Genomic DNA, 16,393 nt, shown 5'->3' on the forward strand with positions numbered 1-16,393 from the left:
CACATTCTCTGTCAATCATTTCTTTTGCCTCTTTATTTCTTTTGATTTTGATTTACTTTAGCCAGTGATTTGTAAAACATTTTGGCGATCCTCTTTCTTTGCCAATTAGTTTTGCTATCGTGCTCCGAACAAATGCCCAGTCTTTGTGAGTATTATCTAGTGACAACAGCCTCTTGAACTGTGCACTCCCACATCGACGACTTTATGCATCATTCTATTGTGATATTGTATACCATAGTTCAGTCCATTTTCGTTGATGTATATCGAAATACTCGATTACTGTTGCCTCTGCATTGCAATATTATTGATTTTCAATACGTGATTTATTTCCTCTAGCAAGAAAGAAGTGGAATGCAGCTATTAGCAGCACTTACTACCAAGAATTTCAACGAGTTTTATGACATTTTCTACATATGTTACATGTCATTTGTCTTGACAGCAAAATTAAGCGTGTCTAATTTTTGTCCATCCGATATACTGATCAACATATGGAGCCATGAGGTGTTTTTAATGTAATGATGTCATTTCCCGAAAAAATGGCTCTGAGCACTATGGGACTCAACTGCTGAGGTCATTAGTCCCCTAGAACTTAGAACTAGTTAAACCTAACTAACCTAAGGACATCACAAACATCCATGCCCGAGGCAGGATTCGAACCTGCGACCGTAGCGGTCTTGCGGTTCTAGACTGCAGCGCCTTTAACCTGTCATTTCCCTATTTTTGAAACTGTTATAGAAGCTTTAGGGATTAGCAGCTTCCTGGGAGGTCAAAATATATTAGAATATAGACGCTATGAACACAACGAATGCATTCGACAATTATCAGAATAATTATTGTGTGTATGAGAGCCACGGCGTACTGGGTTAAAAGTAAGACTGTTAACACTGTACGCTGGGGCTCTATTCAGATTCTGTTTTCAGTTTCTTAAGGATAAGAATAATTTTCATCTTCTTTTTCGTGGGAGATAATATGTTACAGGAAGCAGCATTGCATTGAACAGGGGACAGTTCACGTAAACTAAATCTGTATAATAATAAGAAATACGCTACAGGTATAGTGTAAGTTCCGTACAGTTGGCTAAGTATTTAATAGCAGTGACCAGTAAAATTGGAATCAATAGCTAGGGTGCAGCTAAAAGTACTTCAAAACACCGGTTGCTTCTATGCGGTGAGTGTGATCTTACGTTATCGACAAGTCGCCGTAGACGAGCGCAGAGGTCTCCACTGTACTTCAGTAATGTTTTCACTATCCAATGTATTACAGAATAGAGCATTCAGTGTTTTCATAAGGGGTATTATGGAAGATTACACGTGAAAACGGCGAATGCTCGATGCGTTACAATAAAATTTCCATCTTCATTCATCGTTGTTTTCGGTGCAATCCAAACTAAGTGTAGTTCTATTTATGTTAACCGAAATCGCCTAGTTCTAGTTGTATCACGAAAATTAATTAGCACCGTTATTTTGAACGCTTAACATATTTAACGGCAACTGCCATAGCACTGGCTAGTGCTGTCATCTGTACAGCGCGCCGAGTAACAGCTTGTGTTGGCAGGCCTGCTCATCGTGCATAAAATCTTTGCGTGTAGTTGGAAGTTCTGTGACCACAACCTATCGTGTTTCTGACACATCAGTCGTGAAAGGAAGGTGGTCAAAGTGACAGGGAATAGTGAAATTTTGTGTTGCGTGCCGTATTCGCGCGTGAAAAAGAAAATGTTTAGTTGGCTCAGTAAGAATGATTGTAAGACACAAGAAGTGTTTGAAACTGTTGCAGAAGGGCTCAAGAAAATTTATAAAACGAAGCTATTACCACTAGAACAGCAGTACCATTTCCACGATTTTCATTCACCTCAGTTGGATGATCCGGACTTCGATGCCAAACCCATGATACTGCTTGTTGGTCAGTATTCGACAGGTAAAACTACTTTTATCAGATATCTCCTGGAACGTGATTTTCCGGGTATACGTATTGGACCCGAACCAACGACTGACAGATTTATAGCTGTCATGCATGGAGAAACGGATGGTGTTATTCCTGGAAACGCACTTGTTGTTGATCCAAAGAAACAATTTCGTCCACTGACGAAATTTGGTAATGCGTTTCTTAACAGATTTCAGTGTTCTATGTTAAACAGTCCTGTACTTGAAGGCATTTCACTTGTAGACACGCCTGGAATATTGTCTGGTGAGAAACAGCATGTTGATAGAGGCTATGATATCACAGGTGTTTTAGAATGGTTTGCAGAGCGTGTCGATCGCATAATTCTTCTTTTTGATGCTCATAAATTAGATATTTCAGATGAATTTAGGAGGTCTATTGAAGCCTTGCGTGGACATGATGACAAAATTAGAATAGTCCTTAATAAAGCTGATATGGTTGACCATCAACAATTAATGAGGGTTTATGGTGCCTTGATGTGGTCGTTGGGAAAGGTCTTACAAACGCCTGAAGTAGCAAGAGTGTATATTGGCTCATTCTGGGATCAGCCACTGAGATATGACGTAAACAGAAGACTATTTGAAGATGAAGAAAGAGATTTATTTCTTGACATTCAATCACTGCCAAGAAATGCTGCTCTAAGGAAGCTTAATGATCTTATCAAAAGGGCTCGGCTAGCCATTGTTCACGCGTATATTATTAGTGAGCTCAAAAAGGAAATGCCACCAGTTTTTGGTAAAGACAGCAAGAAAAAAGATCTAATTAAAAATTTGAATCAGATCTATGAACGTTTACAAAGGGAGCACCAGATTTCACCAGGGGATTTTCCTGACATTAAAAGGATGCAAGAAAATCTTGCTCATCAAGATTTCAGTAAATTTCAGTCACTGAAACACAATTTGATAGATAATGTAAATAAAATGCTTGCTCAAGATATATCAAGGCTGATGGCAATGATTCCTCAAGAAGAGCAACTACACAATCATATATCTGAGAAACCTGTTGAGAATGGAGCTCTGGAAGGTTTGGAGGACACAGTGACACCGTTTGGCTACAGAAAGGGTGAAGGAGTGGATGCTGGAGCAGGCGAGCCTGACTGGATTGTTAATAAAGATAGGTATAAGTATGACCAAATATTTGAATCATTAAGTCCTGTGGATGGTAAAGTTACAGGAGCAAAAGCAAAAACTGAAATGGTGAAATCCAAATTGCCAAATTCAGTTCTTTCAAAAATATGGAAACTGTCGGACATTGATAAAGATGGTGCATTAGATTCAGATGAATTTGCCCTTGCAATGCATTTAATTGCCATTAAAGTGGATGGTCATGATCTGCCATCAGAACTCCCAAGTCATCTAGTGCCACCTTCAAAGAGGAGCTTCAACTGAGTCTCTGTGCATGTAAATACAGCAGTTTAATTGCATTGGTTGTCGTAAACACACTCTCTCAATATCAAAGGTACACATCAACAATGTTCTAAGCTGTTTTATAGTTTTGCATAAGTTTTAAAGAAACTTTAATGACGGGCACCAAAAACTTGTCAAGGAAAATACAAAAGTTACACTCTGCTAGCAGATATTGTGCTTTAGTTCCCATAATGAAAACTCAGTGGTCTGAGACTGAGTCAGCACTCTGACATTTCATTTGGAAAGATTTAATATGGGTGCAAAAAGGATTTTTAAACAGGTGTACAGCTTAGTTTTGTAAAAAGAGTATGTGCTCCATCATTAACAGAGTGCTGTGATCTGGTGATACTTAAAGCATTAGACAAGCCATAATGAGTACTGTCTATGTGAAGAATGAGTGAAACTTATGTTTAATTAGTAAATTTGTAAAAATTTCTGTTCACTGGTGCACTTCCTATAAGAATATATATGCTTATTTCCATTATTTGATATAACTTGTAGCTTGCCAGTGTACTGGTAAAATTCTGAGTAAATAATATTTCTCTTGTTATGTTTTTTACAAATTATATTTTTGTTATTCATAATTATGAAGATTATTGTGTATTCTCTTAATGTCACTATACCATGACGAGTTATTGTATTAGCCTTTTGAGGTATATGTTACGCATTATTGTAAATATTTTTAGAAGAATATTGTTGACTGATAGATATATTTAGTCGTAAAGAACTGCTCAGAATAAAGTGTATTACCAAAGCAAAATTTACAGGAATCTCAGTGATAAATAAGTTTAAAAAAGAAGGCTGCAGGGTTGGTACTTTTTTAAAGAGTGTGCTAAAAGTACGAAACAAGAGTCAATGTGCAGACTCTTGAATGAGCTATTGGCGTAAGTGGTGACATCCTTGATATAGCGAGCAATGGACAGCCAAAAAGTACCTGCGCTTTTTTTTAATAGCTAGAGAGAATGAGAGGTAAAAGTTTGCAATGTGTTGTTCTGCTCATGTTTTAGGCTGCCATGCTTTCTCAGTTATTTCTCAGAAACCTTCTTTTCTAAGAACTATGTGAATTACCACATAATTCATTGGCATGTAAGTGATGCTGTCTTAAAATGTTCTTAGCAAACTAGTATTGCTAATCTAGACACATTAAGACAATCCGTCAAGATGAGGAATTCATAATCCGTTTTATATATTGTTTCCGTCACAACATAATATTGCCCCACTTATGAAGCTAAATTTGGTGTGATAAACATTTGAATATAATATTTGCAGAGTTGTTGTACATTTGATATGTTGTATGGGCTATAGTAAAATTTACTGGAGCATCATTTTGTAAAGAAAAACGTTGAAATTTGGAGCAGTTCTGACTTCTCGCAAACTGTGCATATTATAATTATACATAACTGAACTGACTGTGTGTGTGTGTGTGTGTGTGTGTGTGTGTGTGTGTGTGTGTGTGAATGAACTGTCACATTAAGTACTGGTACTGCTATAAAGGCAGGATGGTTGTTTACTAATCATACTGGAATTGTCTTTAGATTGTCAGAACCTGATATCTTTTAGTAATTTTTTAACAGTGTGTCTTCTGTATTTGTGTTGCTAGCAAATAGGCCTACTCTTTAAATATCATTTTATTGAGTTTTAGCAAATATTTTGGTCATGTTAGATAGGTGTTCCAACATACTTCATGCATATCTGTAGCCCATTTTTCAAATATGAGGGCTACCGATTATGTGATAGTTCAGTAATGTTGTAGACAGCAGTTGATAGTAGTGATTGTATTTTTAGTTACATTTTATCATATTAGTTTCGCCAAAACTCAATCTGTGAAACTGTAGCATCTGGACCTGTTGCAGTAACAAAATAGATAGATAGAAAAGATACTGCGGTTGCCCTTTCTTATGAAAATCACTCGACCTACCATACTATGAATGTTATCATATATTTGGCCTACCAGGCCTGATGTAGTACTTTCCAACACAGTTTTTAAATTTTGTGTTGCACTGGCATTTTTGTGTTGGTGATACTTTTGTATATATGAAGTATGATCACATCTTCTGAATACCTGTTGTTTGCATTATAGTCAATAAAATTTGATACATTTATGGTGATCACTGTGTGTGTGTGTGTGTGTGTGTGTGTGTGTGTGTGTGTTTGTTTCATAGATTCATAGGTATTATGAAGAATGTAATACAATGATTGGAACATTGTAGTATGTGAATCCATTGCTAAAGATGGGCGCTGATGACAGCGCAATTGTGTGCCCAACAAAACCAATCATCATCCATTGCTGAAGATTTCTTCACATTAGCTTTTGTGTAATTGTGGTACGAAAGCACAAAATATTGAATCTCCTGTATTTTGTATGATCATTTGAGACATTAAGCCAAAGATTGTAAAATTTATTCTAAATAAATTATTTATTTATTTAATACTATGTTTTAATGCTATCCTATTTGCTCATTAGCATTTCTTTTGATACTATCGTAGTGTTTGTAACAAAGTACTACAAAAACTACAGTTTATACATGGAGAGAAGTGTATTAGTTGATATTAACAAATGAATGTGCTGAATTAAAGAAGCTTCATTGTAATAGAATTCTGGAGAGGTATATGTAACAACTTGTAAATTTATTGGAGCAATGTGGTATTCGTGTACAGATTGTTTCTGTAAATACTGTTGTTACTGTGGTAACTGGAAACAGAAATTTCTTCAGAATTGGTGGGGTTTCATATCTCAGTTCTTGAAGCAGAAGTTATTTTCACATAACTTTTCTCTGCAAATAGTATATCCAGTAAATCTGCAAAATATTACATGTTTTTTATTTAGTATCCTCAGAAAACCAGTTGTCAGTGTGTTTGGGAATTTTCTAATATGTTTTATAACAGCAAGAATGCATGGATCTTGGAGAGCAGTGGACACTGATGATGTATTGAATATAGAGGCAAGGATTTGAAGAACATCTTCATAATAGCTGCCTTAATCCAATAACATAAAAATTTGAAAGATGGGTGTAAGCAATTTTTGGTGCTTTTTCTACAGTTTGGTGGGGCTACACAACAAAAGAGTGAGTGCACAGTAACTGATATATTAGTTAAAGGTAAATGCAGTTGCACTACTTCAAGGTACACAGCTGTTTGTCATTAGACATTACACGTTTTAAAATGTTGGGTTGAAACCTCGCAGCCATAACTAAACCTTTTGTCAGTGCAGACAAGTACAGATGTGGTGTGTCCAGAATTACCATTTCTGTCTTTTGTTCGTTAGAAATGTGTGCTCACTTTCACCCAGAAGCATGTACATTAATGTAACTTCAAAGTTGACAGTACCAGAATAGGCTGTTATCTCTGATCTTTCGTTGTTCAGCTGTCAATTGTTCTCAGAGTTACACAATCTTCCGTGGTGTAATTGTAACTGACATTTGATAACCAGTAACTTTGTCATTGTATGGGTTGCGTAATGCTCTTGATATTAGTTTGGGACACCATTTAAAAAAATGCAATAAGTTTCAATTTGATTAATGTGTTATTCTTTTCAGAGTTATTTATGTACTATTAACTTGTTCACATAAAGACCACTTCTAATGGGTAGGAGTAACATCATTCTATAAAATGTTTAGCTCTGACATTTAGCTAGGACCTTATGCAGTAAAATGATAAAAGAATATTGCATGCATTAATTCTAGTTTTTCTAGAAATGGAAGAGGATTGCTAACATATTTTTCACTGCATAAACTTAAAAGGACATGCATACCTTAGGGGAATTTTCTAATACCTTCTTAAACTCTTCCTAGTAAATGATTCTTCAAAAATCTGCAATCATATTAGAATGTGCTCGTAGAAATACTTTGTTGTTGGCCACATGCAGTTTCTATCTTTCTAATTTTAATGCTAGCACACTTTCACTGGATTGTAGTCATGGTCTCCCTCCAGACACCTGCTCATAATAGCAAGACTACATACATTCTAGTATTAATTTCACAGCAGGTTTGATGCCTGAGCAAATGTAAGAGTTTTTGCCCAGTATAAACAAATTATTCTCCATTAAAGAATAAAGAAACTAAAATCTTACATGTTCTTATCATCCAAAGATCAGAAAGTTAAAAATATGGGTAGTCTTTACCTCTTTCTCAAAATAGTGCACATAATTGGTGTGTATATTACACTAGAATAGTGAGATCCTGTTAAAAATATCATGAAGTCTAGGCAAAAGCTTTCCTTGTGCTGAGGACGTATTCATCTCCCGTACTAGTCAGACTGAGGTCCTGTCATTAGTGGCAGTCTTCCACATGACTGAAAAGATCTGAATCAAAATTGAATGTGAGATATGGTAAATTTGCTTGAATGATTCATACATAGGTAGTATGAATGAAAACACATTCAGTAGATTTCATAAGAAAATCGTAGGCAGAGATAAATAAGTTACAATCATCTTGGAAAAAATTAAAATTACTTGGAAAACAAATTGCCAAGTATAAATATGCTATTACTATTTCAGCCACCAGAATGGCAATTCTCTTCAATGCAGCTGAAAAGTTATAGCAATACGGTTATGAGGTTTCTCCACAATTAGAGCAGAGTTGCAGCAGTACTACAAATAACAGTAGAAAATTTATTTTTAAATATTACACAGAATTTAGTATCTGCCTTAGTTGCTGACCGTGGTACCTCTTTATGATGATAACATGGTCTTCAGTCCAAAGACTGTTATCCTGCAGCTGTCCACCATGGTCTATCCTTCAACTCTTTATAACTAGGCTACAAACTCCGTCCACATGAACTAACTTAGTGTAGTCAATTCTTGGTCTCCGTGTAAAATTACATTGTTTCATTGAGGTGCTCAAGCCATACCACTGTGGCAAAGTCCATGATACATGGAAGAGGGGAGTTTTTGTGCTTTGTGAAATATTACACTTAATTATTTTGTCCAGTAGTGACTCATCACTGCAGTCAGCTCGACGGTACTTGGTACACAATGACTGAGAGCGTGTACATCATACGAATTTCCATAATTCTTAGATGCAACTGAGATAATTTCAGTCTGCATTTCATATTTTTATTCTCCTCACAGTTTTAACTAGTATATATGAAGTTGTTCATGTGGTTAAGAGTAAAACACTTAGCCTACCTACAGTCCTGCCTACTGAATTTTGTGCGCCGTATCATAACACAAATACCGAGAAGGGCACTATAATGGTAATTTTTAGGTGTATGTGTAACTCTGTAAACGATATCTATATTCTGTCATGTGAATATCTCTTAAATTTATTGAAAAACATCTTCAGTGACTCGAAAAAGTACTCGTGCAGCATATTTTGCGTAAAGATTTTAACATCATAATTTTGTGACTTAAGATAATTCTGTGCTCAGTGATAAATGGTAAAGTCTTAATTGCAACTTTTGTTTTATTTTTGAGAGACATGATACGAGGAGAGAGTGGTAGTTTGTGGAATGTTAAGAATGAAGGACAGGTCACTCAGACCCCAAAATGAGAAGGGTCCACCTGTATTGATTATGAGGGTAGACAAAGATGAATAGGATTGGGGGGGGGGGGGGGGGCATCAGAGAGAGTGGGTCAAAGATGGCACCTGGTAAACAAGCTTCAGTCCAGAGACGCAGCAGAGATAGAAGTAAAGAAAGGTTAGGGGGAAGAGAGATGAATATTGCAGTTAACAATTAGGACTTAGGAAAAAGAAATAAAGAAAATAAATGAGTTACGTAATGAAAAAGAGCACGGGGGAGTGTTGGTGGACATTAAGTCCAGGATGGTGTTGAGATGCAAAGATCTGTTGGAGGGCAAGTTCCCATCCCTGGAGTTAGGGAAACTCGTATTGGGGGCAGGATCCAAATAGCTCATGCAGTGTGATAAGCATTTGGGTCCCTTTTGTTGTGGTGTAAAGCCTGTACAGCAACTGGGTACCAGGTGTACCTAAGGCAGACAGTTCTTCTATGCCTATTCACATGCTTAGCCAGTTTAGTGACTGTCATGCCTATATAAAACATTGTGCAGTGGACACAATTTAGTAGATAAACAACCTGTGTGATTCAACAGATTGCTCTGATTTGGATATTGTAGGGTTTAGTAGTGAAGGGGGTGGAATTAGGTGGTAGTGGGTTGGTGCATTGGGTGGATTTTATAGTGGGGATAATTGTACAGGTAGGAACACTGGGTTAGGGATAACAGTTTGACTTGAAGAGCAACTGAATCCTACAATGGATAGTGTGAGGTGGATATCAGGGAGATTTTTTTTTTCCCAGGGCTTGGATTGAGAAAGCCTTGGTAGCTCTCACCCGTTCGACATCTAAATCTTCCTTCTATGCAGAATAGTCATCTTTAGAAAATGTATCTGCTCCACTGCTGAATCCCTGAACACTTATATTAAACACTCCTTTGTAATATTGTTCCTACTCCAAAAGTCTCAGAATTATCTATTGATATCCAGTTCCTCCTGGGTCTTGATTGCCATAATAATTTTCATCAGGGCTATGACTTCAAGTCAAAACTTGAAATGAGATACTCTCTTCCTTATATCCTCAACACACCATGCAACATTCCATTGCTCTCCTAATCCCTGTTACATCCTAGTCAAACTTTACGACATTCTCAAACCATTATGCCTGTTCCAAGGTTCTTATCCGCTTAATAGTCCATGCTGCAAAACCTGCCATAAGCTCCCACCTGCTACCACCTACTCAGCCCCAACACTGGTAAACCCTACAGTATCATGTACTGTGTAACACAAAATTATCAGTATAGTATTAATAGCAACAGAGGATTCACTCATCATCTGCAGTAGAGGTGCCCATGAAACGTTTTTTGTATGAATTAGAGCATCAGTTGCATGTCGGATTGATTCCACCAGTAACATGACAATCTCCTTCCTCCAGGAAAAATGAAAACAAATTATGCCTTGATTGTTTCTGAATGTAGTAAAATGTACTCCCCAAAGATTGTGTGACAGTATAAGAGCAAAATGAAGTCATTCATGTGATTGATGTCTTTAGAATAAAGAGCAAAGGGAGACAGGAAAGTTCTTGCTGCATAGTATTACCGTGTCTCAGCTGAAACATAAGGTCTGCATCTGCATCTACATACATACTGTGCAAGCCACCATATGGTGTTTGGCTGAGTGTACCTTGTACCACTACTTCTCATATTCTTTCCTGTTTCACTCACAGAGCGAGGGAAAAATTATTTCTGTATGCCTTTGTACGAGCCTCAATATCGCTCATCTTATCTTCACAGCTCTTAATGTGAATTGTATGTTGGTGACAGTAGAATTGTTTTGACGTCAGCCTCAAATGCTAGTTCCCTAAATTTTCTCAAAAGTGCTCCTCAAAAAGAATTTTGCTGTCCCTCCGGTGATTCCCATTTGAGTTACCAAAGCATCTCCATAATACTTATATTTTGTTCAAAGCTATCAGTAACAAGTCTAGCAGTCCCCCTCGGAACTGCTTGGATGCTTTCCTTTAATGCAACATGGTGCAGATCCCAAACTCTGTGTTGACTTGGTTCATATGTCTAGTGATAAGTATTACCAAGCTCTATTAACAAGGTTTTCCTTTATGCTGATGGTCACTAGGTGACAGCACCAACCGGAATGTATCAGACCTGCAGGTGGTCCTTGTTTGTGACTCATCAGCAGAATCTGGTGTTGCTTGTCTGCTGAGTCCGCTATATTAGCAGACAGTCGGCTGTGACATACCTGACCGGCTTGGACATGTTCCAACAATTGCGCAACTGGTCCTGCAAATGGCGTCAGCTGTCCACATAGGTATAAAAGAGTGGGACACAGTTTTTTCATCATAGTTGATAGTGACAATGTTGGTGGTAAGCAGTGTTTTGCTGATAGCGTTACTGAGCATTTGTCTTTAGGAGATTATGTTATTGTGAAAGAGAAATACACATCAAGGAACAAAACACATTTACATAAGTATCTTGAAGTTAAATGTGCTGAAACATGTAGGTGCTGTTAGGGAAAGCATATTGTGGCTTTTTGGTAGTATTGGAGGTGCCTATGATGTTCAACCATTAAAGTCTAGGAAATATTTTTTACTGTATATTACTAAGAGTGATTGCGAACCTATTGGTAATTGTAATGAGACTTTATTTGCTTTCGATGTTAGGTTGTTTTATTGGGCTTCACATGTATTGTAACTTGATTGCACTGATGCTTTTCTTGTAGCAGATGAGAATAGGGTTCATTTCATTGAAAAGTATTGAAGCATTTTGTGCAAAAAATGGTGAAGTACATCCACTCACCACGTGTGAACTGATACATGCTGTTACCCAGTGACCATTACCAAGTCAACACAGTTTGTGTTAGTATGGGTTGTGCATGTATTTGCAGCAGCAGTAGTGATCAACTGAAAATTGAGTTCTCCTAAGAGACATCCCCCCAAAGTGACTCTTGGCTCGAACACCAATTTGTCAATACTTTAAAATATAATCTCATTATTATAGTTCCAGCATTTGAAAATCATCAACAGTCAGTAATAAAAGCATGATCTTTAATACATCAGATATTTACAATCAATTTGTTACAGTCGTTTCCACTTTACTTTGGACATTTGACTGTGAAGGTGCAAAGGTGCAATGCCCGCGAAAGGTAAAGGTCCCGAGTTCGAGTCTCGGTCGGGCACACAGTTTTAATCTGCCAGGAAGTTTCATATCAGCGCACACTCCGCTGCAGAGTGAAAATCTCATTCTGGAAACATCCCCCAGGCTGTGGCTAAGCCACGTCTCCGCAATATCCTTTCTTTCAGGAGTGCTAGTTCTGCATGGTTTGCAGGAGAGCTTCTGTAAAGTTTGGAAGGTAGGAGACGAGATACTGGCAGAAGTAAAGCTGTGAGGACCGGGCGTGAGTCGTGCTTCGGTAGCTCAGATGGTAGAGCACTTGCCCGCGAAAGGCAAAGGTCCCGAGTTCGAGTCTCGGTCGGGCACTCAGTTTTAATCTGCCAGGAAGTTTCATATCAGCGCACACTCCGCTGCAGAGTGAAAAATCTCATTCCACAGTGTGATTCGATTGTGTGGCAAAAGGTTCTCTTAACATCCCATGCCAGACAGTAGTTACATACAATAAAAAAAAAAGGACAACTTTAATTGACTTCTCCTCCTGTCCATTACTCTTATTTAAGCCAACTTTATTTTGTTTCAACTTTCTGTGTAATGTTTCAAGACATCCGTTTGGAACTCATTCCCATTTGTGTCAAAATGGGCTGGAGGGAAAATGAAAAATTATGTTTGTCTACTTGTAAACTTTTTTATATCACCTCAGACCACAGTATACGCTGATGATATCTTGCAGAACTGGTAACATTTCTTGTTGTGAAAGCTGTGATTGACAAATGGTAGAATGGCAGTGCTGACTGTTTATCTGTGCCTTTGTCAGAAACACCAGCATTCTATAGAGTCACATTGTTTAGTTTAGTACTAATAGCATTTAAGATATTTTTTGGAAGAGGATTCCTGATTTGTACAAGGTAAAGTGTTCACCAGGAAACAAATCAAATGGTAAATAAATACAAATGAAAAATCCGTTACACCTCATCCATTCAGCTGGCCATTGTCTAGCCAAGTAGATCACATTTTCAATAATCATGAGATTTTACCAGTGATGTGACTAATGAAGGAAAGCCTTGGTGTCAAGACATTCAATCTATGTTACTAACTAATCTAATGCATCACACCAAAATACATAGAAAGACCTATTACTTTTTGATTATACATTCTCTGAATAATAAGTGGGAATCTTCACGAACATTAAATGTCTGGATATATGTTGCACATGTTGACTGCCGCATGCATAATGATGGATGTTTCCCCACCAGGCACATGACATTAGGTGTGAGGCTTTGCTATGGCCACTGGTGGGCACACGACGTAAGGCGTGAGGCATTGACATGTAGACTGCCACGTGCACAGTGATGATGTTTCACCACCAGGCACACAGTGTTAGTTGTGAGGCTGTGCCTTGGTCATTGGTGGGATACATTGCCAGATGTGAGGCTTTGCTGTGGCTCTGATGACCTCACAGCAGTCGTCATACTAAGGAAACGCTTAAAGTGTAGTGACTAAATAAATCAGGTTGTGGGAAAGGTAGATGGCAGAGTAACATCCATTTGAAGAATTCTCTGGAAGTATCCATACATTTCAGAAGCTGGACTAAAAGAAGGCATCTTTGTTGGACTGGACATTATAAAATTTATGTTTGATGTTAACTTTGAAGCCACAATGACCTTAAATGAGAAAGAAGCATTGGCATCATTCAAGCAAGTCGTTACAAAGTTCTTAGGACATGAAAAAGACCCAGAATATGTTTCTATTGTAGCTACAATGTCAAAGGAGTTTAAAATTTGAGGATGTTTAACGAGCCTGAAAGTTCACTTTTTGAACAGTCACCTTGATTACTTCCTGGACAATATGGGAGATGTTAGTGAGGAGCAAGGAGAGCGTTTTCACCAGGACATTAAAGTGATGGAAAAAAACTACCAAGGCTGCTGGAACAGCAACATGATGAGGGACTACTGTTGGTCACTTCACCAAGAAGTTCATCAAGCAACTTATCGTAGAAAAAACTACAAAAGAAGCTTCAAAGAAAAAAGAGAAAGAAAATACAAACCAATTCCAGCTGACAAGTTAAACCTCTATTAACATGTCATTGTTTTAAATCGCTTACTGTAAATACAAACGATACTTATGTTGTAACAAAGCATTTTATTAATTTCCCCATTTACCGTATAGCATAGATTTTTATACTATATAATAAAAAGCATTGCTCAAAAACTATGGGTGATATAAAAAAACTAAGGCGTTGGCATGTGTTATTGGACAAAATATTTTCCTGAAATTTAACCAGAATATCCTCCACATGACTAAAATTATTGAAAAACTCATAGCCACAAGGCAAAAATATTTACTTTCAGTTACCTATGGCCAATGATGCAACACACCAAAATTTGCATAGTTTCTTGTTAAGGAATGTGGGTTGGAAAGAAAATCGCATTATTTAAGGCAAATTATTTCAGTTAGTATCTCATTAAGTATTACAAACATGACATACAGATAACATTGCTTAGATGTTTTTACAGATGGTACTGACAGTATTCACATAACTTTCAGTCCATGTACAGTTCATATTATTTTAATTAGAATACATTGTCAGACATTACAACTCAACATTTGAACAAGACTGCCTCATAGACTTCTAAACAGAAAATATAGTGCTTCTATTCTTCAGCTGCACTGTCCACTATCCATTGGACTTTCTTCCAGAAATTTCATCATACAACAGATATAATTTTTAGCCTAAACTCAGTGTAATTATCAATATTATGATAATAAATAAATAAATTGTAATTGTATAGTGTAACACATTACAGTATAAAAAATATGCCAGAAACATGTACACTGTTATCTATTCCTTGAATTAGAAAAGGCTAGTGTTATCAATATACACCACTGGAAAAAAATGCAATTCTGCCAATGACTGTATTCAGTGGCAACAGGGCAATATGTGTTTGCTCATGGGCTGTAGCAAACTAATTCATTTGTCACAGTCATCAGTGGGCACTCAGGAGGCCTGTCTGTGCACTCACCGTTTTGACTCTGCAGGCAGTAAAAATGTTTGCAACATTTATTATAGGGTACAATGATGGTATGTGCTCTTGTTGAACAGGTTCAGTCACAGGAAGCTGGATGAATGTGTTGACAAATTGCTGCACATGTTGGGCACTGTGTACGGGTGGTGTGTCATTGCTGTTAACGGTGGTCTGTGGAACATTTTCACACCTGTAGACCAGTTTCTGGATGACGGTGTAATACAGATGCGCATCAAGATCGACACATTGTGTGGGCAGTGGTGGCCGACTGAGAATCATCCGGTGATGAAATCTGGGACATGTTGCGATTGATGTGTCGTGAGGCATTATTGGGAACCATCTACTTGCAGCAGGACTACGAACACGTGTGAATCTGGTCAGGCTACCACAGATGCTTTGACTCTACCACTCGTGGCTATTCTGGTAATGTGAAAGAGTCTGCTGGAGAGTGGAATGGTGCTCTTTTGTCTTCAGTGCTGGGGTCGGAGAACCTACTCTCATCACTGCCGACAAAATAACACCTTTCTACTCACCGGTCGACTCCTTCATGTTTCTGTATGTGAGTAATGGAAATACACGTATATGGCATGGACCTGGTCACCTGCCTATTCTAGAGCGCATTTGCCTGCTACATACAGATCCCATGCCAGGCTTCATCGTGGAGGGGGGGGGGGGGGCGGGGTTCCATTAGTTACAACTTGCGGTCACATCTAGCATTGTGCTTTTTCAGCAGGACAGTGCATGTCCATATATGGCTGCAGCAACACAACATGCTCTTTGTGGTGTACAACAGCTGCCCTAGCCAGAAATGTCACGAAATCTCACACCAAATGAACGTGTATGAGACATATTGAAGCAGGAACTTCCTCGTTCTCCAGAGCCTGCAAGAACTATTGCTGAATTGCAACAAAAGCCACGAGATAATTAGAACAATCTATCACAGATTGCCATTCGGCACCTTCATGACTGTTTGCATGCAATAATACTGGCCTTCTACAGTGATCAACTACCTGTCACCTCACTTGTCCTTGAGGCTGTTGCATTTTTTTTTCACCCAGTGTATTTTCTCACATCAAAATAGTTACAAAGATACTGTCGTGCAGCTGACTGGCCAGGTGGGCTATGTTATTTGTTCTCACATGTTCGTGGAAATTGCAATTTAATCTACAAACAGCTGCTAGAGCACAGAGAGGAGAGTTATATCTTTTTTTGACTTATTGTGGATATGTGATGAGCTGTAATTTCAATCCATTGGGTTCACGATTGGGAGAAAGTTCAGATTTTACTCTTCTCAAAGCCTGGATGCCTTACATGAAAGCTCATTGTGGAGTAAGCAGCATCTATTCAGCATAGAAGGAAATTTAAAAATTTAATGCCTCATTGATGTCAGATTCATTGTAAATGGAACACTATAGTTCAATTCTTTTATCTTGGCGGTTCACGCGTGCCCG

The 16,393-nt window shown here is 37.9% G+C and overlaps 2 protein-coding genes across 2 annotated transcripts in view; both read left to right on the top strand.

Annotated features, from left to right (window-relative positions):
- LOC126259407 (ATP-binding cassette sub-family C member Sur) overlaps positions 1–16,393 on the top strand; it is a 377,896-nt gene that overhangs the window by 56,422 nt on the left and 305,081 nt on the right. The gene's annotated exons all lie outside the window — the stretch shown is intronic.
- Positions 1,605–5,773, top strand: LOC126259399 (EH domain-containing protein 3-like). Its single transcript, XM_049956174.1, has one exon. It carries the CDS (start codon positions 1,713–1,715, stop codon positions 3,324–3,326), a length of 1,614 nt encoding a protein of 537 aa, XP_049812131.1. The 5' UTR covers positions 1,605–1,712; the 3' UTR covers positions 3,327–5,773.

The sequence above is a fragment of the Schistocerca nitens genome, chromosome 1, assembly GCF_023898315.1.
Source record: "Schistocerca nitens isolate TAMUIC-IGC-003100 chromosome 1, iqSchNite1.1, whole genome shotgun sequence".
NCBI classification, from domain to species: Eukaryota; Metazoa; Arthropoda; class Insecta; order Orthoptera; family Acrididae; genus Schistocerca; species Schistocerca nitens.

What these genes read in the sequence shown, in the direction of transcription:
- LOC126259399 (XM_049956174.1), top strand. Translation starts at nt 1,713, where the DNA reads ATGTTTAGTTGGCTCAGTAAGAATGATTGTAAGACACAAGAAGTGTTT.